Source organism: Phyllopteryx taeniolatus, chromosome 17 (assembly GCF_024500385.1).
Source record: "Phyllopteryx taeniolatus isolate TA_2022b chromosome 17, UOR_Ptae_1.2, whole genome shotgun sequence".
In the NCBI taxonomy this organism is placed as follows: Eukaryota; Metazoa; Chordata; class Actinopteri; order Syngnathiformes; family Syngnathidae; genus Phyllopteryx; species Phyllopteryx taeniolatus.
Window position 1 is genome coordinate 20,506,272 of NC_084518.1, and position 24,934 is coordinate 20,531,205.

The window sequence follows — 24,934 nt, forward strand, 5'->3', positions numbered from 1 at the left end:
GAGGAGGACTCTAAGGACAGTTAGGCATCCCTGCTACTTAATGTAATCGCAAATAATTCACTTTACTTACCATAAGTAATCTCACTACCAAAATTAATTCATAATATACATGTTAAACTACTTTATGTAAAGTCACTTTTTACATGAAGCCAGCTTTGATATGCTTGTCATGAATCCTCCTGACCTTCAGGGGTCAGTGTAGGCTTCACTGCGCATGTCGGACTTTGTCATAACCAATGACGTGACAAGCCGGAAACGATTACTTCCGTTTTGTCACTGTGTTCACTTGTGATTGGAAGTGAGCAGAGAGGAATGAACTACTCACACACTTGAGCAAATATGCACTTATTTTAGTCCGAGCTTGTTGAGTTGACAAACCTGTTGGTGGTCAATGTCCTCGAAACTCAAAGAAGTACAATTACAAGAACGCCAACTAGCTCCGCGGCTAGCTTGCCGTGAGAGCTAACAGCGAATCCGTCCAGTACACTTGTCCAAAAAAATGGATTGTATTTGGGAAATACTTGCAGCTTTGGTGGTGTTGGCGATTGTAGCTGTAATTGTGGTAAGTGGACACATTATGGCGTTAATGTAGGGATGGAGAAATTCAGGCTTTCTGAAGCAATGAATAAATTAGAGACAATTGTATGGAAGTAGATATGTGTCACCAGATTCTGAATTCGAATTACTAACACTGATTTTTTTTTTTTTTTTTTTTTTACAATCCTAATATTCAAAGTTACTTTTAATCTTCAAAAATTCAACATATTCAGCTGATTTTACCAACACCGAATATTTTTTTTAATCATCAAAATATTAAAAGCACCTTATTCAATTTAGTATTATTGTTACATCGTTATTATTTTGGGAGTTTGAAATGCGCTCCTGTATTTACATGCTACTTCCTCCCACCACAAATTACATCGAAAAGCGATGCTCATACAGCTTTCACAGATGTATAATGCTAACGCAGCCCAACAACCCATGGACTGGAACCATCAACCGTTCTCTCAGCTTGAGAGCTAGTGCGCGAGGTGTCAAACTCAAGGCCCGAGGGCGACCTCCAGCCCTGCCTGCGAAAGAAAATCATGTGCATCAACTGCACACGTCTTGCTAAAATACTAAAATTGAAATTTGTCTTCTCTTTTAATAACGTTGAGATATTGCAAGCACTGTTGGTTACCAGTCCCCATTTTTTTATTAAATTGAATAATAGTTGAACAATTATTATTTTACTGGCTTCTAACTTCAAACCTAGTTATCCATCAAGTTGTTGGGAATATGTAATAAATTTCATTTATAGGGGTTTGCAGTCATAACCATAACTAAAATGTGGCCCACTATAAAAATTTGTGTGTTTTATCAAGTATGAACCTGACAACTATCTTGGTATCCTCAGTTTGTGATGGCGGCGTACGTCACGGCCAGCGAGGCGAACCTGACGCGGGACGACAAGGAGAAACGCTTCCTCACCACGACCGGGACCACGGAGCTGTTCCCCAGTCTGCACGACCCCCCCTCTCTAGAACTCTCGGTGGTGGTCCCGGCCTACAACGAAGAGCTGCGTCGTGAGTGAGAACCCCAACAGCCACCAACCCCTTTTAAAAAAAAAAATAAAAAATTAAAAAAAAATATATATATATATATATATATTTTTTTTTTTTTTTAAAAGGGGTTGGTGGCTGTTATATATATATATATATATATATATATATATATATATATATATATATATATGCCCCAAGCCCCCAACTTGGGAGTTTTTAGGGCTACGAGCCTTCGCTTGTTTTATTTATTTAATTGTTTTTTTCTTTTAAAAAAAAAAAAACCTTCAAAGATCTTAGGAGGCATTATTGATGCAATCAATACTAGATTGAGTTGACGAAACACGTGTATAGAGGCAGAAGTTAATCTGCAAGCATTTTCCTCGTGTTGGATGATGTGGCTTCTTCAATGAGACATTTTAACGATTGATTTGAACAAAACAAGCCTACTAAAATGTGTCACTTTCACTATGTGTGCTCGTTATTGTCTAAAAAAAAAATAAAAAATGCTTCAAAAACGACCAAGCGACGGCTCGCAACTGTAAAAACTCGTTAGGGGCACTCGTAAGTCAAGGCACCACTGTATCTGTCAATCAGGTAAATGTAAATGTGTGCTCGTAGATGACACCAATTGTTTGTGGTTTCAGTTCCCGTGATGCTGGATGAAGCCATGGAATATTTGCAGAACAGGCAGGTCTGTACGACGCTTAGCATACGATAAGAAAAAATAACCGTTTTATGTTGCTGCAAGCTGTTCTTAAGTGTCAGCAGGGGGCAGCATTAAACAGTTTTCGTACTCACAGAAGCGACATGCGTCTTTCACCTACGAGGTCATTGTGGTGGACGATGGCAGCAAAGACAAAACCACAGAGGTAAGCGCCTCGATTATTGACCATGTCTTGTATTATTATTTTTGACATTTAATATTTTTGTGCAACTTTATGGGTACCATTTTGTTTGTTTGATGCAATTATTTCACTATGGGTTGCTGTTCTTCAAAGGAAGGTCAATTTACATTTGGGTAAGAATTCACACGTATAATGATGGGGACTTCTTTCTCTGTACTGTTTTTGATATGTAAACCAGATTTTTTAATGTTGAGTCAGAATGTTCTCTTTAAGTTGCGGTGAGAATTCATTCATACATGAATGATTTCATAAAATATAATTGTTAAATGACAATGACAAACATTTGTCTAATTAAGGACTAATTGTCTAAACATATTGGTAACCTAACCTTTAACTTAATCTAACATTTTTTATGAGTTGTCGGTATGTTCCCTTTTAAAATTTTCGTGTAATGTAACATGATGATGATGCCATAAAATGTGATTTAAAAAAAAAAAAAAAAAAAGATACGGTATGTCCAATCATGGACGTTTATATTCGCAACTTTTTGTGTACTGTTTTTGATAGATGAACTTGAAATTTTTCATGGCAGGTGGGATTCTCTCTCTTAAATTTTGGTGAAGATTCACACATTGATGTCATAAAATGTGATGTAACAGAATTCACTTTGTGCTCACCCACCAGGTGGTGTTGCGGTACACCAAGCAGTACGGTGCAGAGAAAGTGCGGGTTCTGACGCTGGTCAAGAACCGGGGAAAAGGAGGCGCTGTGCGCATGGTGAGAGACGTTAGCATCCTGCTAGCAGCAGAAGCTCGCTATCGTGCTAACATTTGCGTGTGCCGCCGTAAAGGGAACCCTGAGCTCCAGGGGGCGCCTCATTCTCATGGCGGACGCGGACGGAGCCACAAAGTTTGGCGATGTCGAAAAGGTGGAAGCGGGCCTTAAAGATCTCAATCCCAAACCGGTAAGAATTAAGTTTTTATTTGTATATTAATAAAAATAGTAATACTCAAAGGATAAACACACAGCAAGTTTAATATCCATTTATCACACTCTGCTTGAAATCACTCGGTATTGTCTCATGCAAATGAAGACTACTGCTTTTGTTACCATGACGACTGGGGCGGAGCTAGGGCGTCGTGACGTGGCAAGGGCTACTCGTTGTTGCCAACTTTTCCGACGCCTCTAGCAGTTATTTTTCACCCCCAAAAAGCGACTAGCCACAAATTTGAATTTTAAAAGGAAGGAATGATGGATGGGAGGAGGGAAGTTTGCAAGGTAAGAAAGACAGGAAGGGAGGGAGGAAGAAGAGAGGATGGGCGGTAGGAAGAATGGAAGGAAGGAATGATAAAGGTATGCAAGGCAGTTAGGGAGGGAGGAAGGAAGGAAGGAAAAAATGAAAACTGGGAGGTAGGAACAAAGGGTGTGAAAAAGGAAGGAAGAATGAAAGAAGGCACAAAGAAAATACGGAATCTTCTGAAAGACAGAAGATAAGGAGGGGAAGGATGGAGGAAGGAATGATGGAAGTATGGAGAGAGAGAAGTGAGGAAGAAAGAAACAAAGGATGGAAGAAAGGTAAAGAGTGAGGAAGATAAGATGAAGGGAGATAGGAATGACGTTTGGAATCTCCTCGATGGAGGAAGGATGGATGGAAGGTAAGAAGGAAGGTGAGGATATTGAAGGAAGGAAGGACAAATGAAAGTAGGTGAGGAGGATGTAAGGGAGGGAGGGTTGATGAATGAAAGAAGGAAGCTAAGAATGGGGGAGGAAAAAGGAAGGATGGATGAATATATGAGGAAAGAAAGGGAGAATGGAAGGTGGGAAGGAAGGAAGGACTGAATGAAGGAAGTGTATATCTTTGGCCCACCCTATATTTGTGTACACGTTTAAAAAAAAAAAGTCCCTTTTCCACAATATGTCTCCTTGAATGAATGTTTTCCGTTTCCAGGGCAACATGGCCATCTCGTGCGGTTCCAGAGCTCACCTGGAGCAGGAGGCGCTCGCTCAGGTAACCCGACCGGATCCGCTCGCAAACTAACCCCAACGGCGCCACCTGTCTTTTAACAATGGTCGTTGCGTTTCCGCCTCAGCGTTCCCTGTTCCGCAACGTCCTCATGCACGGCTTCCACTTCCTGGTCTGGTTCTTGTGCGTGCGCGGCGTCCGCGACACGCAGTGCGGCTTCAAGGTTTTCACACGCGAGGCGGCGCTGCGCACCTTCTCCTCGCTGCACGTGGAACGATGGTGAGCAGAAATTATGAACTATGAATTCAAATGTCTTGCATGGAAGTTAAATACAAATTGTACCTAAATCAATGAAAAAAAACTGTTGTAATGGATGAAATGTGTTTTACATAAAAGTTCAATACAACTGAACTGTACTGTACTTAATAAAGGTACTGTACTGGATTGATAAAAAGCCGTGATGCAGAGTTTGAACATTTTGTTCTGCGATTCTTCACTCACCAGTAGAGGGAGCCCACATACCACTAGTGGTACCACAGCAGCCAATCGGAGCCAAACGCTGTAACAAAGCCGTCATTTTGACGTTTTCCTCGCAGGGCTTTCGACGTGGAGCTCTTATACATCGCGCAGCGCTTGAAGATCCCCATCGCGGAGGTGGCCGTCAACTGGACCGAGATAGAAGGTGACATTGTTAGCCACTATCCTGCCCCCACCTTCCGTGTGAAAGGTACCGACACGGAACAGGGATGAGGTTGAAGTGTCGACATGAATTTTCTGGTTAACAGTGTGACTGCAGAGTCGGGACGAAGGCTGTGTGAAAGTGAAAAGCAAAAAGTCTATGAAAGGGTAAAGAAATGTGTGGAAGTTTCCAGAAAAAAAAAATGGGATAACTTGACGCGCGTCAACTGCTTCCGATGCAAAGGGTACGTGATCAGCGAGTCCCGGGTGCTAAGTGTCACACGTTCGGCTTTTAAGCCGGCGAATTCACGTCGACTTCAACCTTCCTATTACCTAATTGGTACCTTTCACAAAGAACAGCAAGGCCAGACAAAAGCTGTCTTTCTTCTTCTGTATGAAAGGGGTTTGGATTGAGAATTTAAGAGCATGTGCGCGTCCTCAGGCTCCAAGCTGGTTCCGTTCTGGAGTTGGCTCCAGATGGGCCGGGACCTGCTCTTCATCCGCCTGCGCTACCTGATGGGAGCCTGGAAACTGCAGCCTCCAATTAAGAGCGACTAACCAATCAGAGGAGAGATTGTTTTGACTTGTGACCCAATCAGAAGCCAGATTTTTCTTCTTCTTTTTTTTACTTAAAGACCTTGTGCTTGTACCTGCCTGCTTTTCCACATGGAGGCGCCACTTATGAAATTGCGGTGGCTGCTATTCGAAAGCCGTTAGAGCATTTATTCCTTATCCTCAATATCCATGTACTAGTATCCTCTTTGTCCTCATTCGTAAGACAGTTCGTTAGAGCATTTATTCCTTATCCTCGATATCCATGTACTAGTATCCTCTTTGTCCTCATTCGTAAGACAGTTCAGCACACTTGTAGAATGGACTGTCTTACTAGTACTGGTTTTCCCATTACTACTACCAGCACTTTGGGCCTAATAGTACCCAATTAAACCTGACTTACAAACTGCCGTGTTGCACTAGTAACACTTCTCAGCCCAACTAGTAAGCATGTCTCACACACACTAGTAGCCTGTTGGACCCTACTATTAGCCCCAAAATGCCCAGTCGTAGTTTTGCCTCACTAGTAGTATCTAGTTGTCCCACTAGTATGCCAAAATACTAATCGTTACATCAGAAAGTTAACATCTAGCACTTCACTAGTCGTGCTCGTAGTCCGCAAATGTCAACGAGTGCAAAGTCTTGCCTTGCTAGTAGCATGGAGTTGTCAAATTGTGCAGAAATATACAGTAGTGGAAAAAATGACTAGTAAGAGAGTCCTACATGTATGTCATGTACTTTGTCCTCACTCTAGTAGAATGACTGTCGTCCTTGTAAAACCTTTCCACTACTAGTGCCTCTCTTTTGGTGTACCGGTACAACTTGAAGCTTGATATTTTTTCCACAACTGCCATCCACTACTGTCTGACATTTCTGCACACTAGCTGGACAACTACGTGTTACTTGTGAGGCAAAAGTGTGCGCTACGTGGTAAAAGAATTTGATACTTTTCTGCTATATTCTATATTCAATACTAGTACTAGTAGCATACAGTTGTCAACAAGTGCACAGTTTTGCCTCACGAGTAGCATGTAATTGTCCTACTAGTGCAGACAAAGCGTGCACTTCAACCTTCCCATTACCTAATGAGTACCTTTTACACAGAACAGTTGAAATCGCCGTTGTACATGGACCTCAAGTCACGTTTGCCTATATTGCATTTCGGAGAAGTGGCAGTAAAACAGGCCAAAATCCAGATCTCAAGGATAGGGAATAAACGCTCAAGACGGATTCCCATATTGCGGTGGCCGCCATTTTGTGTGCCAAGTTATTTCGTTGGTGAGATGGGAATGCCTCAGCTATTGTATAAACAGGATGTGAGGAGGCGGTTGAAAAATATTTGGGGTTGGTTGAATGGAATTAATAAAAAAACAAATGAACAGTATTATTGAATATTGTTTGGTCGCGTTAATGAACTAACATTTGAAGACTTCTTTTATGGAAGCAGCAGGCAGGTGGATTGAGGAGAAGATGCAAAATTCTCACAGTAAAACCCTCACGGAGAGATTTGACCTACTTCCTTCCACTTTTCTCAGCTGATTCAGTCCATTCAAACATCCATATCTTCACAAAATTCAGGACATTTGGGCATGTATTTTTCCTCATTCCCAAAAATTGTCAGTTTTCCCACACTTGCATATTTTCCCATACAATAATACCCATTCATGTGAATGAGACCGTTAACAAAGACGTTCCGGATCTTTCCACGTACATGTGCAGAATTATTCCTCACATTGCCCAAATTCCTGCCTTGATTACACTGAAATTCTCAAGAGATAATTTTCAATATAACCTCCCTCCCACGTTTCTTGATTGGTTCAAACCATTGAAATTGTTCTACAGTGTCAGTACACACAACACCACTAGGTGGCAGTACTGCTCGGCAAAAAAAAAAAAAAAACTTCCTGTTATGTTTGTGAGGTGGATGCCTTCAAAGAAGGGTGAGTAGTTTTTACTTTATTTTAGCTGGGTTTTAACGTCTTTTTACACTTGAGTGGCATTTGTGTGTGTTGCCAGCGATCACCAGCAGAGGGCCCCAGAGCATTAAGCAGAACGTCAAAAACGCGCAAGTATCGACTTCCAGTACACATCTAATTATATCCCATACATTTCTCACTTTGACGATGATCATCCTCGCTGGTATTTATTTGTTTGGTGTGCCTAATATATTGACACATCTTAAGAGACACTAGTATTTCTTTTTTCTTAAAAGTATTTCTTTTTTTTTTTTCCTTTGTAAAAGTGGGAGCAAAACACAACAGAAATTTTTTTTCCAACTTAAAATATTGAACTTCCTCTTGAGGTATTCTTAATCAGTATCATTTTAAATTAGAATATAGATCATTTTTATCTTTAATTCATTCATTCATCTTCCGTTCCACTTATCGTCACGCGGGTCGCGGACGTGCTGGAGCGAGAGGCGGGGTACACCCTGAACTGTAATAACCTGAAAATGAAAACCACATTTTAAAGAAAAGTTAAGCATTTATCATACCCACTGACTTTGAGGAAAATAGTCCTTTTAATTTTTGTCATGGTAATAAGATATTTAAAGGTCCATTACAAAAAAAAAAAAAAAAAAGCATTATCTTTTTTTAACATATGTCAAGCGATTGTGTACCTCCTAAAAAAAAAAACTACACTTATCTTACAATTTAAAAACAACAGTTTTGGATAAATGTTAAACTCCTCTCCCGGTTCTGTTGTACTACAAACTAATAAGTGAGTTACTTAGACCTGACAGGAGCAGGTTCATTTGGTAAGAAAGGTGCAGGGGAACAAAGGAGCACTAATGTTGGTTTGTTGTGTGACTTTGTGTACACTCGAGCTCACCGTGCGCTTAATTACAGAGCTGGCGCGGTGGGAGAAAGGGTTTTGTTGGCGACGCTGTTGTCCGTGGGAAGAAAAGCAGCAACACACGTGAGTCCACCGTGTGTGCCTGTGTTTGTGTGTGTGTGGGGGTGGTTGGGTGAGCTTCCCGTCAGACTTGAATTGCTGGGTGTGTGTCTTGTGACACCATTACTTCTTGAGTTGCGTCAAAATGTGAAGGGTTAACACGCTTACTGTGCAACCACAGTGGACATCCATCCATCCATCCATCCATTTTCTGAGCCGCTTCTCCTCACTAGGATCGCGGGCCACACTGGACATGTATTTATAAAAAAATACATTTATTACTAAATACTCTGTTAGTAGTATACAATCAATAGATCAGAAATATTCGCAAAACTAAAAGTGAACAGCAGCAGAAATAGTCAGCAGCGTTGTTGGTTAAAAAAAAACTTTTATCATAGTCTAAAGGTATGTAGTATACGAGTATATAATAATAGATGCTAAATATACCGAGGTGAGTGTGAACGAAAGCAACAATAATCAGCAGCGTTGAAAGTTTAAAAAAAAAAAAAAAAAACACGACAGCTATCAATTACTTGTGCATATACAATGTAAAGACTTAATATAACACTAAAAACTAAATATAAATAGCGGTGTATTTGTGCACTCAAATCAAAGTTTGTGGGAAACGCACAGGAAAAGAGTGTTCCAGGTGAAAATGTGGCCTCTCTAATTTAGTCAAGGATAATGTTTACCTCCCTGCCTGCTTTGTTCCTCTTTCCTCACTGCCCCCTTGTCCCCATTTGACTTGACGCATCACGCATGTTTCTGGAATGTTGTGGGAAAACATCCAGTATGGTAAAGTGTACGGCAGCTGGAAAAGGAGGAGAGGAGGAGGATGCTGTGAAATGACAAGGCACTAAAAGACCTCTCATCACCCTTTCAGCAGCATCTGCGCACCTCCTCCTCCAGGTTATTTGGATGTATGTGGAAAGATACTTTTTGGTGTGTCTTTCTTGAGTCCCACATTGTAACTCACCCTCCAGGCAGAGTAGATCGAGTTGAGCAGGAAAATAATTGGCAGAAGATGCGGTTGGTGGACCTTTTGGAGGTCATCACATTTCGATTTTCGATTTTCTTCCCCCCTTAAGGTTCTACATTGTATTTTTTTCATTATTTATGAAATGTACTTTTTCAACTCTTAGCACGAGGTTTTTAATTTGATTTAACTCATAATTAAGACATCTACTTTGTGTCACTTTAAGCTCCTAATTTTATTTTATTATTCATGAAGAAATATGTGACTGTAGATTGCATTTTCTTTATTTTATTATTGATTTAAAACCATACATTGACTCAAATTTCATGTATTTTTTATCATTAAAAAAGAAATGAACCTTTTAACCTTAAGCTCTATAGATTTTATTTGATTAATAATTAAGATGTATTTTCCCACTTAAATTTGTAGTGTATTTTGTTATTTACTTAAAAGAAACATACATTTTCATTCAGATCTCTCGATATCCTTATTTTTTTTATTGTTTGTAAAGAAATGTACCTTTTCAATTTAAACAAAATTCCTAAGAAATAAGATCTTTGGAGTTCTTTTCTATGTTATTTTATTACTGACTAAAAATAATGTTTTTAATATGTACAGTATGTTTTCACTTGTAGCTATAGTTAAATCTTTTGGAAATATTTATCTTTGAACTCAGGACTCTGGATTTTATTTTATTTTCCCATTTATTAATTTAAAAAACCCCAGTTTTGTCCTACCATAGATCATATTTTATCTCCTAATTATTCATTTAAAATGTACTTTTTAGCTTTAATCTCACCAACGTCACATCAATTGTAAAAATTGTCTTCAGTCTTTTGTCACAAAATGAATTTATTCATTCGCAACGCTTACAATATTTCCCTAAATGTCCTCATTGAGTCATGATGCAGTTATATCGGGCTACACTATTGTACCAAATGATAAGAGTAACATTTGCTTCTAATAAGGGCTGGACCACAGCTCCTGTTTGTGAGTGACAGCCTTATTCGGCCAATGGGCTGCCAGTGAGCCCTCCGCTTGCTCCGAGGGGGCGGGTGCGGCCGCATCCCCACAGTCATCCCCTCCCCCCCCCCCCCCCACTCCTGAGTGCCTCAAGTTAAAAGTGGTGCGCGCCACTCGCGCACTGACAGTTCCAGGACGTCAGCCGGCGTGGATGCACACCATCCGCACGCCTGGAGGTTTTTTCATTTTTTCTTTTATTGTGTAGTTTTTAGATCCACCGCTGACATGTTGTGCGCGCTTCTCGTCCTCTGCCTCTCAGCGGCGCACGTTCAGCTTTCCGCTCACTCGCAGCTTTATGCACACCCGCCTCTTTACGCGCTGCGCTCTGAGCTCTCCGAGGATGACATCCTGGTGGCCAACAACCGCATCCACGTGCCCCTGGGCCGGGCCGTGTTTGTCGACCCGGTCAACGACCTGGTGATCCAGGCGCAGTCGGGCGACCGCTGCAGCGTGACGGTTCTGGACAACGACCCGCTAGCGCAGCGCCTCGGTCGCCTCTCACCTAAGAAGTTTCCATGTGTCTTTGGCCCCAACGACGTCACATACACCCACTATGGGTCCAGAAGTCCTGCGCAGGATCGGGTGCGGCTCCAGCTGCGTTACGACTCGCACGCCGAGACAGTCGTCATCCCCTTTGTCATGGAGGTGGAGGTGGTCTTTACGCAGCTGGAGCTGCTCACCAAGAACATGCCACTGACCGTCACCCACCTGAGGGGCACTAGCGATGCCATAGACCACAAGATCTTGGATTTTACCTACGACTGGGAGATGTATAAGTGTGGGGTGATGTCTTTGGCGGGCAGGAGCGCTTTGCCCCGCTACGGGCGGCTGCTCGACGGCGGAAAACTGTCCCAGACAATGGACTGTGACGAGTTGACGCAGGCGAACATCCGCTATGACCACACGTTCCAGGGGGTGTCACCCAACCGGGACCACATCCCCATGGTGGTGGAGCTCCGGGACCGAGAAGGCAACCTGGTGAAGCAGGAGCACTTCCACCTGATGGTCCGAATCCGCGTGGGCCAGGAGAACACGGCGCCCAGGCCCAGCTTCGTCGCTATGATGATGATGGAAGTGAGCCAGTTCGTCATGACTGCGTTCACGCCCGAAATGCTCGCCTCAGATGACGCCGAGTCGGACCCTGGCGAGCTGGTCTTCAATGTCACCTCCCCACTGTCCTACGAGGAGGGCTACATTGTCAGCACCGACGACCAGAACCTGCCTATTACCTCCTTCTACCAGCGGGACCTGCAAGACCTCAAGATCACCTACAAGCCGCCCTCGCTGGACGCTGACACCGAGAGGATCTTCCAGCTCGAATTTGAAGTAGTGGACCCGGAGGGGGCTGTGTCTGATCCCTTTGCCTTCATGATCGTGGTAAAGCCCATGAACTCTCTGGCACCGGTGGTGACCCAGAATGCCGGACAGCTCCTCTATGAGGGTCAGTCCCGTCCCCTGGTGACAGGCCACAACCTGGAGATCAGTGACGAGGACAACCTTGAGGCGGTGAGCATCACTGTGGTGGGGGGGTTGCGCCATGGGCTCCTGCTGGTGCTGGGGTCCCACGGCAAGAGCTTCACGGCTGCCGACTTAGCTGCTGGCACAGTGGTGTACCAGCACGACGGCAGCGACACGCACAGCGACAACATCGTGTTCAAGATGACGGACGGTAAACACCACGTGGAGTTCCTCTTCCCTGTCACTGTGGTGCCCACCGATGACGAGCCTCCCATCATCAACGCCAACACCGGCCTGGGGCTGTTCAAGTACCAGATGATGCCCGTGTCGCCCCTCGCGCTCAGTGCTGCCGACATCGACTCAGAAGATTCCACTGTTAAATTCACCATGGTCCCGCCGTTTTCCGCCCTCGGCGTCATGCTGCTGAGGCAGTCTGACGCCCCAGAGGACCCTTCCTCTTGGAAATTCAACACAGAGGACGAGGTCTACGAGAAGGAGGTGTACGAGTGGCTGCAGAAGGACATCACAGATGGGAAGCTGTTCTACAAGCACGTGGGGCCTCATAACATCGACACCATTATGGACCAATTTGTCTTCACTGTCCAGGATGACAATGACCCCCCAAATGAGTCAGATCAGGCTACATTTGTAATTCGGGTTTTGCCTATTGACGATGTCCCACCTGAGCTGCACCCCGGCACCGCCCTGCAGATGACAGTGGAGGAGTACAAGCTGACTCAGGTCAGTGAAGAAGTCCTGCGCTACACGGATTTGGACTCTGAAGACCGCGACCTTAAGTACACGTTATTGCAACCCCCGACGAATACAGACGAAAACCACCAGCTGGTCTTTGGTTCTTTGGTTCTGACGGACAACCCTGATGTCGAGGTGACCGAGTTCACTCAAGCTCAAGTGAACCACCGCAAGATCGCGTACAGCCCGCCTGACAAGGAGCTGGGAATCACGACGCACGTGTTGCAGTTTCGGTACAGCGTTGAAGACGCGGCAAGGAACAGCGTGGAGGGGGTGTTTACAATCTACCTCCAGCCGATCAACAACAAGCCACCACAGATCACTAACACTGGTTTCGCGGTGTTTGAGGGTGGCGTGCACATCCTCACCCTCGCCGAGCTCGACGCTGTAGATGCTGACACAGAGAGTCAAACCATTACCTTCAGGCTCAGTCAGCCGCCCAAACACGGAACCATCCAGGTGGCGTTTGCCAACTTGCCAGAAAAAGCCGTGTTCAGTCTGCAGGACCTCTCGGAAGGCAGGATTTCGTACAGCCACGGTGGCGAGGAGACGGCCAGCGACGAGTTTCAGCTGGACGTCAGCGACTGCGTTCACGTGGTGACCGTAACTGTCAAAGTCCACGTGAAGCTAATTGATGATGAGGCCCCGACTCTCAGCCTTCCCGCCGGCACCGTCGGCTCTCGCATGGATGTTCTGGAAAACGGCGCTGCGGAGATCACGGCCAATGTCATCCAAGGCCGTGACGATGACACGGATGATCTTCAGCTGACTTTCATACTGGAGGACCCGCCGACCATGGGGGAGATCTTGGTGAAAGGCCTACCCGCCAGCAGGTTCACACAGACGGACGTGATTAACGGCGTGGTCGTCTACGCCCACACCGGCGGTGAGATCGGCCTCACTTCTCACCAGGATGGCTTCAACCTGACCCTCACGGACATGTCGGACGATTGGACGGTGGGCGGCAACCGAGTCCACGGGGTGCATGTGCGAGTCACTGTGCTCCCTGTGGACAGCGAGGCCCCTGAGGTCGGAGTCGGGTTGCAATTCAGTGTTCTGGAAGGGGATAAAAACGCCATCGGTCCTCAGCACTTGAATGTCGACGACATCGACACCCCAGTGGAAGACATCCTGTGCACGATCATCGTGCAACCAAACGCAGGCTACGTGCAGAACATTTCGCCCGCTCCCGGTTCAGAAAAGTCTAGGTCGGGCACAGCCGTCAGCGCCTTTACCGTTGGTGACGTCCGGGCGGGAAATATTTTCTATGTGCAGAGCATCTACAAAGGCGTGGAGCCGGTGGAGGACCAGTTCACCTTCACGTGCTCGGACGGCATCAACTTCTCGGAAAAGCTCTTCTTTCCCATCGTAATCGTCCCCACCAATGATGAGCTGCCAGAAATCTTCTTGAGGGAGATCATGGTGATGGAGGGCATGAACGTGGTATTGGACACACCCGTGGTGAACGGCCATGATGCTGACGTGCCTGCCCAGGAGCTGATGTTTATCATCTCCAGGCCGCCCAAACATGGCGTCATCGTGAACCAGCTGCCCACTGGATCCATCTTAGGGAGCAACTTCACGCTGGAGGCGATCCGAGAGGCGTCGAGCATCGTCTACAAACACGATGACTCGGAAACGACGGAGGACAGCTTTGAGCTCCTCCTGACCGACGGGAAGTTCTCGGTATGGAAGTCGGCAGCGGTGACTATCATCGCTGTTGATGACGAGACCCCCAGGATGCAAATCAATAATGGCTTGGAGGTGGAAGTCGGCGAGACCAAAGATGTTGACAGCAAAGTCCTCAAAGCGACAGATTTGGATTCGGATGACAACTCGCTCGCATACATAATCCGTTTCGGGCCCAGTCAGGGTCTCCTCCAGAGGAGAACCCCTCTTGGCTCTACAGAGAACATTACACTGGGCTCGAACTTCACGCAAACAGAAGTGAATGCCAGGCATGTCTTTTATACCCACAATGGCCAGGAAGGCATCCGAGACTTGATCAAGTTTGATGTGACGGATGGGATCAACCTGCTGATCGACCGCTACTTCTACATCAGCGTGGGCGGCATCGATGTGGTCTTCCCTGATGTGGTCAGCAAGGGCGTGTCCCTCAAGGAAGGCGACCGTGTTACACTGACCACTGACCTCCTCAGCACCACCGACCTCAACAGCCCAGATGAGAACCTAGTCTTCACCATCACCAGGGCGCCCGTGCGGGGCCACCTGGAGTGCACGGACACCCCCGGGGTGTCTGTCGTGTCCTTTACACAGCTCCAACTAGCCGGAAGCAAGATCTACTACATCCACACTGCAGATGACGAGCTGAAGATGGACAGTTTCGAGTTTGAAGTCACAGATGGCTACAATCCAATCTTCAGAACCTTCCGCGTCTCCATCCTAGATGTGGACAACAAGAAACCCGTGGTTACCATTAACAGTCTTCGGGTGACCGAGGGGCACAGTAAGATCATCACACCCTTTGAGCTCACCGCCGAGGACCAAGACACGGTAGAGAAGTTGCTCAAGTTCACTGTCACCCAGCTACCGGTCCATGGAAAGCTCCTGTTCAACAAATCCAAACCGGTCAGCATGTTCACCAAGCAGGACCTCAACAAAAACATCATCAGCTACGCGCATGACGGCACCGAATCCCTTGAGGACTCCTTCTCCTTCACCGTGACGGACGGCACCCACTCGGATTTTTACGTGTTCCCGGACACGGTCTTCGAGACGCGCCGCCCGCAGACCCTGAAGATCATCGTGGTACCCGTGGACAACAGCGTCCCCCAGATGGCGGTGAACAAGGGCGCTTCCACCCTGAAGACTCTACCCACAGGGCAGCTGGGGCACCTTGTTGGACCAAAGCGCCTGAGGGCAGAAGATCGGGAGAGTGGACCGGCAGCGCTGGTGTTCCGGGTCACCACGCCGCCCAGGCATGGGTACCTGGTGAACATGGGCCGTGGGAACGACTCTGTGGACAGCTTCAGTCAAGGTAAGCTAAGAGATTGGTTTTATTGATTGAATTGAACTTTGCTTCCCTTCATGTTTGTTATTTCTTGCATCTGTTTGATGCTGCTTTTGGAATAATTGTCACAAAAAAAGGCAAAAACCCATACTTCATCTTTTGACGCACATAAAAAAATTCTGTCAACTGGAAGTTCATTTTTTTATGTGTAATGTTATTTTTTTTTTAGATAAAAAGTCATAATTTCAAAAGAATAAGCTCACTTTTTTAGAATAAAAAGTCAAGGATATGAAATACTTTTTTTGAACTTTTTTTTTTACATTAAAAATCTGAATTTAGCTGATTGAAGTTGTAATTTCAATGAAATTGGAATTTTTGAGGGGATACAAATGTGCTAATACAAGAAAAAGTAGTTTTACAAGAATATTTTTTTTGATGAAGTTACATAAAATCTGTTAAAAATATTTTTAATAGAATCTATTTTTTACAAGACTAAGTTTCAAATGTTTTTAAATAACACATCTTCGTCAAATTTTATTAAATCAAAACTTAATCTTATGACAAAAGTCATATTTCTAAAAAAATAGTACTCCTCCCTAAAAATAATGATAATCAAAAGAAATTAGAGTTTTGAATGAAGTTTTTCTTAAATAGTTGTATTTTTTTTAGATATACTCTAACAAAAATAATGGTAATAAAAATTCAACCTCCAGTTGCCTTTATTAACCATAAACAATGAGAGCATTAATAAAGCAACATTCTTAACTGTAGCACAAGTGTCACAATAAGTCAAAGCTGCTTATATTAAAAAATAACAAATTTGTATTAAACATCAAATGTGCCTCTCCAATTTTCGAGGCTCTTTCGTCATATCATATTGGCATTAAATGTGAAAGTTTGTAAATAATGTAGAAAATCCCCAAAAAGGAGGGCATTTTATTATTTAAACGAAAGCTTTTCCTGCTCTTTGAATGTTGAAAAAATCATGATGACTGCTGATAAAAGCGTTCCAAAGGCAGACTTGCATCTTAACCTTCTCTTTTTTTATTTTCTTCTTTTTGGTGTCGTTGGACGCTTCTGTCATCAGAAAAAAAGGAAACGGGAGCCATACAGGTGTTTGTTAGTTTTTTTTGTTTTGTTTTTTTAAGTAGAAAAAGAGCACTTTAGTCCTCAGGTAGGCTGACATTTGTGCATTAAAATGGATAGCTGGGCCAGTTTATCCATGAATGAGATTAAAGAGAATATTTAAAAACAAAAGTCAAAATGTGTAAAAAAAAAAGAAAAATCTATATTTATTCTTAAAATCTGACATTTTTTAAATCCACATTTATCTGCAAATTTACATCATTAAAAAAATGTATATCTTAGGTGGCCTTTTGTTGTTTTTGGTGTCATTAGATGTTTGTTTCCTAAAAAAATAAGTACACGTGAGCCTAAAAAAAAGCTTAAACACTAGAACTATATCTTTTTGTTTTCAGTGAAGAATCCTTGCACATATTTCATTAGTGTTGGTATTGATTTTGAGCCTCTCGTTTCTGTTGCGGTGTAATTAATTATTGCAGTTGATGTTTTGGCTTTGCCGATGAATAATGGAGACGGGAAGTGCGGATGATGGCGGAAAAAGGTCACGACGGCAATCTTGGTGATGGGAAGACATTTCGAGTCGGGTGCTGGTGGGCTGCCAGATGGGACACACCAGCCCACAGCTTTCTAGTTTAAAAAAATATATATACAAATTGTCATATTAAATGTTCTTAAGTGTCATACATATGTGTTATGAATAATTGTAATAAGAAGCCAACCGATGTTACTTTTAAAACATAAAAGATTAGCATTCAATAAAACTGTCAACAAAGGTGTCATAGGAATTATTGAATTTGTGTTCTTTAGATATTTTTGTTATTGTTATGAAAATGTTTTTTAAGATTACAAGTCTGAATATTATAAGATAAAATAGTATGTATGTCTGTGTGTATAACGTGTATATATATATGTGTATCTGTGTGTGTATATATGTATATAATAATCAAATCATAACTTAAAAAGGATAGTTTTTTTAGATAAAACGTAGGAATATTGTAAGAAGAAAAGCAGTGTTTAAACAAGAAGTCGAAATTTTACAAGGATAAAATAGTTTTTTATCTAAAAGTTGTCATCTTGCGATAATAGTCATGTTTTTTTAGATTTAAAAAAGTTGTAATGTTACGTTGACAAACATATTTTCTTCAGACAAAGCTGTATTTTATTAGATAATTGTAGTATTAAAAGGGCAAAGTCAATATTTTGAGAATAAAATCTTTTTTTTTTTTTTTTTAGATTATATAATGTTGTAATCTGATGCAAGTATTTTGAAGTATTTTTTTTTTCAGTAAAAAGTCCATTATTTTTAGCTAAGTCATATGCGAATATAATCTTTTTTTTTTTTTTTTTTTAATGAAAATGTCAGTTTACAAAAATAAATTCATGAATCAGGTCCTGAGTCAGAATGTCTCCTTTATAAAGTGCATAAACAATTTTTATTAAGTATAATTCTCAAGTGTCATCCATGTGTAAAAATAAGCAAACCGCGCTAAATGGTAAAAGCTAAAAGAGAACAGCGTGTGTGTAGAAGTGGCTGAGGAGCTGCGGCGGCGTCTCGTCACTCTGAGTCATTGAGGTGAAAGTGACAACGTGTTGCTCTTTATTTCCCCGCAAGACCTTTTTTAATATTTGAACCATGTGACGTCCTTTGCTGTCTCCAAGCAGCTCATCTTAATGGCATCGAAAGTATTGGGACACACAGCAAGCGGAATTTGACCACCATATGGATGTTGTATCCCTATCTTAATAAAAAAAATACTCCTTTAGCCTCATAATATTGTATTATCGTTTTTTTTTTTTTTTTTTTTAATTGACTTTTTTCCCACAATATTGGGACTTTCTTTTAAGAAAAAAGGGCTACCATTGTGAGATTTCATTTTAATCTCAATAAATATGATTTTATTCTTGAAATATTCTGATTTTTTTTTTTATCCAAACAATATAAGATTCACTTATCACAAAAATACAACTTTATCTGAGTACTGAGTAGTATTTTTTTAAATAAAACTTTGTTTTTGTAATATGCCAATTATATTTTTATTTTATGTCCAGAAGTATTGGGACACTCCTCCTCCTGTCGTCATCTATTATTGACCTGCTGTAATGATTTTGTGGAGGAGGCACCAAGACAGTCTCGGGGGGGGGGGACACAGCTGCTGCTGTGGAAACAAAATCACCTGCTTTGTTGACATAGGATGCATCAGCTGTGTGCATGTGTTTGAGAGTGCATTAGACAGTGTGTGTGTGTGTGCGCGCATGCGTGTGTTTGAGGTTTAATCTGGAGGCCAGTGTATCTTGAATGAATTTCCTAATGTGGAAAATGGAAATGCAAATAATTTTTTCAATTGATTTTGATGTGCCTGCGACCCTAGTGAGGATAAGCGGTATGGAAAATGAATGAATCAATGAATGATTTTGACGTGGAAGGACAAAATGTTCTCCAAAAGCCTTTCTGCAACATTTTTCGTCAGGTTAAAAGTATTGGGACGCACTTCTTCAATCAATTCATTCAACAGCGCCTCCGCTGGTGGGAGCTGAGTACTGCACTAAATTCCAATGGATTCTAAAATGTCCAACAATGACCCACAAAACCGTTTTGGAGGTGTCCCAATACCTTTGTCCACGGCATGTATTTGCTCTCTCATGTTGTTTTTTTTTTTCTTGTAGCCGATATCGACGATCTGAACGTATGGTACTTCCTGCGGAAAGAAGAAAACACCACATCGGACGTCTTTCACTTCAGCGTGGAGGATAACGGTAAGACGACGTCTTGCATTTTAAATGACGATGAAATGCCATTTGGACGGCTACAAAGGATTATTACTTGGAGATTTCAAGTCATAATTTCATGAGAATAAAGTTGTATGTTATTAGTTACTTAGTGTCTTAAGAGAATGAAGTTGGAATTTTCAGAGAAAAAGTCAGCAATATTACAAGAATAAATTCTTATTTTTAGATCTAAAAGGAATTTTTAAGAAGTTGGCCCTGATTGTCCGCTATTGCCTTACAGACAGCTGCCGTTCAACACCCAATACTGACAAATCTGCGGGTCACCTTTGTCGTTTTGTCTGATTCTGTCAAAAAGAAAATCGTGGGCAGCGAGTGGCATTCCGGCGGCCCCTGTCACCGGTTTAACACCCAGCTGGTTTTGACCTGCTTCCCAAGCCCCCTTCCCCCTGTAATCACGTGAGGAAATTACAAGCATGTGCCCGCAGGGCCGCCCTCGTTTCCTCCTCTGGCTCTCATTAGTCGCAATGCCGCCGGAGCTCGCCACTATCAAACGCGTCTTTGGTGCCTGCGGGCACCGCTTGGCAAGAGCGGGTTAGCCTTCCAATGCTAAGGAGAAAGAAAAACAAAAAACACAGCTATGCAGTGGTTAAAGTTGACATTTTTGGCAAACCTGACCTGTTTTTCGTAAACATCATCAAGAGCAGTTTGAAGTCTTTAGCCAACGTGCCGGTTTTGTTTTCCGGAATATCAAAAATGAACATTTTGAAAACTTCGAGCACAATTTTGAGTTTCTGTTGAAGCTAACGTATGAAAATCTTAAGTCTTAAATGAGTACCATATGTGTTTTTGTAATCATCAAAGACCAATTTAAAGATATGTAGATTTTTTTCGTAATCAGTTTTTGAACACAACCAAAAAAATCGGAGTCTTTAATGACTAACTTGCATGTTTTCATAATCATTAAAGACAATCCAGTCTTGGACGAACCTGATGGAAGTGGTTTTATAAGAATCAAAGACAACGAGTCTTCCACGAACCTGTTTTTGTACATATTAAGGAAAGTTTTGTTTTGTCAATGACTCTTGATGTGTTTTTTTAAAAATAAACATCAAATACAATTTCGAGTCTTTGGCAAACTTGACACATTTTCACGTGTTAAAGAAAATGAGGCTGTAACGACTCCATTTGTGTTTTCGTAAACATCAAACACAATTTTGAGTCTGCCGGGTCTCTTTGATGTTAACAAAGATTCAAAAGTCAGTGACGACAAATTTTATCCTGATGCGTTTGTAAACAAATTTCAAATTGTCTTTGATGTTTCTGAAAACACGTACGGTGCAGTCATGCAAGACACACACCCACAAAAACACATGCGTTTGATGTTTACAATAACTCCAAATCGTCGTAGGTTCTAAATTGTCTTTGATGTTAACAGACTCAAAATGCAAGTGCTTTTTTAAAACATCAAAGACAGTGTAGTCATCATAACCAACGGTCACGTTTTCCAAAACATCAAAATCAATTCAATTTGGTACGTTTTCATATGAAGGTATATCAAAGACACTTTATTCGACAAACCTAAAAATACATTTTTTTTCTGCAAACATCAAAGACAAGACAACATAAGAATGACTTCTGTAACTATATCCTAAAATACCATAGTGGCACACAGACAACAGAAGCTCTCCAGCAATAATTCATATTTACCTGCCGTTTGATTTGATTCTTGAATTTATATTTCATCACAAACGCGTGACAGAGTTATTCCTCGTTTGATTACCACCGCCTCTCCTCACTATGTGACGTGAAACAAACAAACAAAAACAAAAATACAAATTGCACTGCAGGAAATGTATGTCAGCTTTACATTTTCGCCAGCATCTTAATGAAAACCATCAATCTGCTACAGTGAGGCGGGATGCACTTTTATGGCATCTGGAGAGAAAAAGGAGCAACCATATGTTTTTTTTTTTTTAGTTCTATCAAAGGATTTTGAAGGACTATTACAGAGTTTACAGCAGCGCATATGCAGAAAGTCACCCTGCAGCATAACACCCAAATGCCTTTAGGACACGCACCCACACACCTGAAGGAACGGTTGCGGTCCCTGTGAGCCACGCTTGCGGTGCTACAAACAGCTGAGCGCCATCTAACGCCTCGCGACGACTTTGCTGGCTACTGCAGGAAGTGACGATTTAATCAGTGTGGTGTCCCGGCGGGGACGTGCCCGCCAGCAAAGCACCAAAAAACATCCAGATAACGCGGAAAACGTGCCGCTGATGGTTCCCCACGACGCTAATGAGTTCAATGCAGACGTTAAGATTCAGGCAATGTACATACATTTGTACGAGACTGTTTTTTTTTAAAGTAAAGAAAAAGCTTGCTTTTTTGTGAAAATACAATTTAGTCTGACAGCTAATGTATGCGTTTTCATAACTCATAAGACAATTTCAAATCTTCAATGAAGCTAATGGATGTGTTATCATAAACATACGTTTTTTTGTAAATACAAGATGATTTAAAGTCAAGTAAACCGAATGTACGCGTTTTCGAACACATCAAGGAAAAACTTTTTTTTTTGTCTTCAGTGAAGTTTGTCATGTTTACTACGTAGCCTTGTTAAAGTGTCATTTTTTTTGTAAACACTGAAGACAATTTACTGTTTTATTTACAGAATATTTTAAATGTAACAAAACGAACTGTTTTGAAAATCCAAAACAATTTCGAGTCTTTCGCGAACCTAGCGTACGTGTTTGAGAACACATTAACGAAAAACTTTTGTTAAACATGCAAGACCATTTAGTCTTCAATGAAGCTAATCTGTGTTATTGTAAATAACATCAAAGGCAATTTAAATTCTTCAATGAAACTCATGTACGTTATAGCGTACGCTTCCACGTTTTCGTAAACATCAATGGCAACTGCAAAAGTCTTTCCTGAAAGGAAAAACCTGTTTTTCAACCATCCAAGACCTTTTAAAGTCTTTCGTGATGCTAATCTACATGATATTGTAAATGTTTTTTCCCTAAACATCAAAGGCAATTTAGTCTTCAGTTAATCTATGCACACATTATCATAAATGTGATTTTGTAAAAAAGTCCTCAATGAAGCTAAGGTACATTTTACTGTAAACTTTCATGTTATTCTAAACATTAAAGAAAATGTAGTCTTTAGTGAACCAACATTTAAAGTCTTCATTGAAATTAATTTACGCGTTTTCGTAAACATTTACAACAATTTAAAGTCTTCACTTAGGCTACGTCTTATGTCTTCAGTCTCTCTCTGAAGCTAATGTATGAGTTATCGTAAACATACGTTTTTTTGTAAATACCCAAAACAATTTTGAGTATTTGATAACCAATCAGAGATTTTGTAAATCATCAAAGCGAATTTTGAATTTGTAAAAAAAATAATAATAATAATAATAAATGAAATAGAGAGTGCGAAAAGGGCGCAAAAAACAAGACTTAAGTCATTAATTTTTGAAGCTCTAACATGATGAATAATGTATGTGTGTGTGTGTGTGTGCGCGCGAGTGTGTGTGAGCCACATGCTTCCATTATGTATAACACACACTTCCACTTGACCTGTCTGAAGGGTTGCATTGTGGGTGAAGAGGGAAAAGCCAACAGAAGAAGAAAGCAAAAAAAAAAAAAATAATAATGTTGTCGTGAGGTGAAAAGTTCAACTGTGTGACTGTGAGGTGTCAGAAAGCACAACGGAGAATTTCAGAATATTTGTTCACTTCAAGCCTGAGGGCACACACACACACACACACACACACACTTCGATCCAGAGTTTGCTGCAACCTTGATTTTATCTTAGTCCTCATGCTACTTAAATGCTGCTATAAACTACAGCGCAGTCTGTGTATATTTGTACAAGGCGTACAGTATGTTAGGTTAGTGGAATACTCAAGTTGTTAATTGTTTTGAAATGGCCTGTTTGTGTCAGGCGGGAACAAGTTGCCGGGCCAGGAGTTCCGCCTGGACTGGTGTTGGATCTCGGTGGAGAAGGAGTACTACGTGGTGGACGAGGGGGACCGGGAGGAGGATGGCGAAGTCTTCCTGGAGGTGGTGCTCAGGCGGAGGGGCTACTTGGGGGAGACCTCCTTTGTAGGTCAGCAAAAAAAAAAAAAGTCAAATAAATTGTATCCACACAATCAAATAGTTACTAATTCATTCATTTGCACGCTCACCATCATTGATGAGCGCACTTTTTGGCATTTAACAACTCACGTTTTTAATTGACTTCTCGACCAATCGGTGACCCTCCTTCATTCGCCCTTGATGAAGTTTGATGTTAATGAGCAACAACACAGTTGCTAATCATGTAAATTAGCGTTAGCCATGTTAACACAGTACTCTTCAAGTCGGCTTGAAACCCTCATTTGAAGCCATAAGCATGACTTCAAACCCAAACTTGAAAGTCCTACGAGTACTTCCCTACTTTCGCACCCTTTTTTCCTTCCTTCCTTTTGTTCCTTTACTTTCCTTCAATTCCATCTCCCTGCCTGAGCTGTAAGATGGCTGAACCTCCAAAAGAGGCTTGATAAATTACGTAGATATCCATCTATCTAACTATCTAGCTTTATTCCATATCGCCTCCCTTTTACTAATGAAGCGTGCCGTTCTCATATTTGACACAAAACTTCTATCATCTTTCCTTAGAATGTTTATAATTCCGTATTTGATGCCTTTGATGTCTGGCAATGTGAGAAAAATAACAAACTGTAGAAGATTCTCTCTTTGTGTCTGTAAAAAAAAAAAAAAAAAAAAAAAAATCTTCTTAAAAGGCTTTGCGGACAAATTAGCCCGACACTTGACGGGGCTCACAAAGTGAGAACAAGTCTTAAATCTTCTTGTCGTTGTGTTCCTTTCAGGCATCGATACTCAGGATGGCAGTGCCAAAAAGGACCAGGACTTCAGGGGCAAGTCCCAGCGGCAGGTCCAGTTCAACCCGGGCCAAACCAGGGCCTCCTGGTGGGTCCGGATCCTCACCGACGGCAAGTACGAGCGGGCTGAGACTTTCCAGATCCTTCTGTCGGAGCCCGTTATGGCGGCGTTGGAATTCCCCGCCGTCGCCACCGTGGAGATCGTGGACCCCAATGACGGTTAGAAATAAAGCAAGAAACTATCACAAAATTCAAACAGAGATGCTAACGAGACGCTAACTGAGGTGAGAGCTCGCCAAAGTAAAACAATAGCAGAGATTAGCTACCGGAAGCTAACTAAAGTATGTTTTTTAAAAAGCTATGGGGTAATATCTAGCTGAGGCGTAAGCTATTAAAAGTTAGCCGAAGTGTTAGCTTGAAGCTAAATTAGCTAAATAAGGTAAAAGCTTTTTTGCCATGTTAAAAGCTAACTAAATTGGAAGCTAACAAAAGTAACAGGTTACAGCGTTAAGAGCCGCTCAATGCGCTGGAAGCCAATTTAGGTCAAAATTGAGTACATTAATAGCTAGGTG

General features: G+C 42.0%; 2 protein-coding genes across 2 annotated transcripts in view; both read left to right on the plus strand.

Annotated features, from left to right (window-relative positions):
- The first annotated feature begins 251 nt into the window (after positions 1-251).
- Positions 252-6,966, plus strand: alg5 (ALG5 dolichyl-phosphate beta-glucosyltransferase). Its single transcript, XM_061752347.1, has 10 exons — positions 252-562; positions 1,397-1,565; positions 2,189-2,235; positions 2,345-2,413; positions 3,074-3,166; positions 3,240-3,353; positions 4,338-4,397; positions 4,480-4,631; positions 4,949-5,034; positions 5,473-6,966. The coding sequence occupies exons 1-10, from the start codon at positions 500-502 to the stop codon at positions 5,586-5,588; spliced, it is 969 nt and encodes a 322-aa protein (XP_061608331.1). The 5' UTR covers positions 252-499; the 3' UTR covers positions 5,589-6,966.
- A 3,631-nt stretch (positions 6,967-10,597) lies between these two features.
- The window catches only part of LOC133467449 (FRAS1-related extracellular matrix protein 2-like), a 30,319-nt gene continuing 15,982 nt past the window's right edge, over positions 10,598-24,934 (plus strand). Inside the window, exons 1-4 of the mRNA XM_061752334.1 lie at positions 10,598-15,685; positions 19,406-19,495; positions 23,423-23,587; positions 24,351-24,581. Coding sequence (XP_061608318.1) covers positions 10,702-15,685; positions 19,406-19,495; positions 23,423-23,587; positions 24,351-24,581 — 5,470 coding nt within the window. The 5' untranslated portion in view covers positions 10,598-10,701. The remainder of the gene's footprint in view (positions 15,686-19,405; positions 19,496-23,422; positions 23,588-24,350; positions 24,582-24,934) is intronic.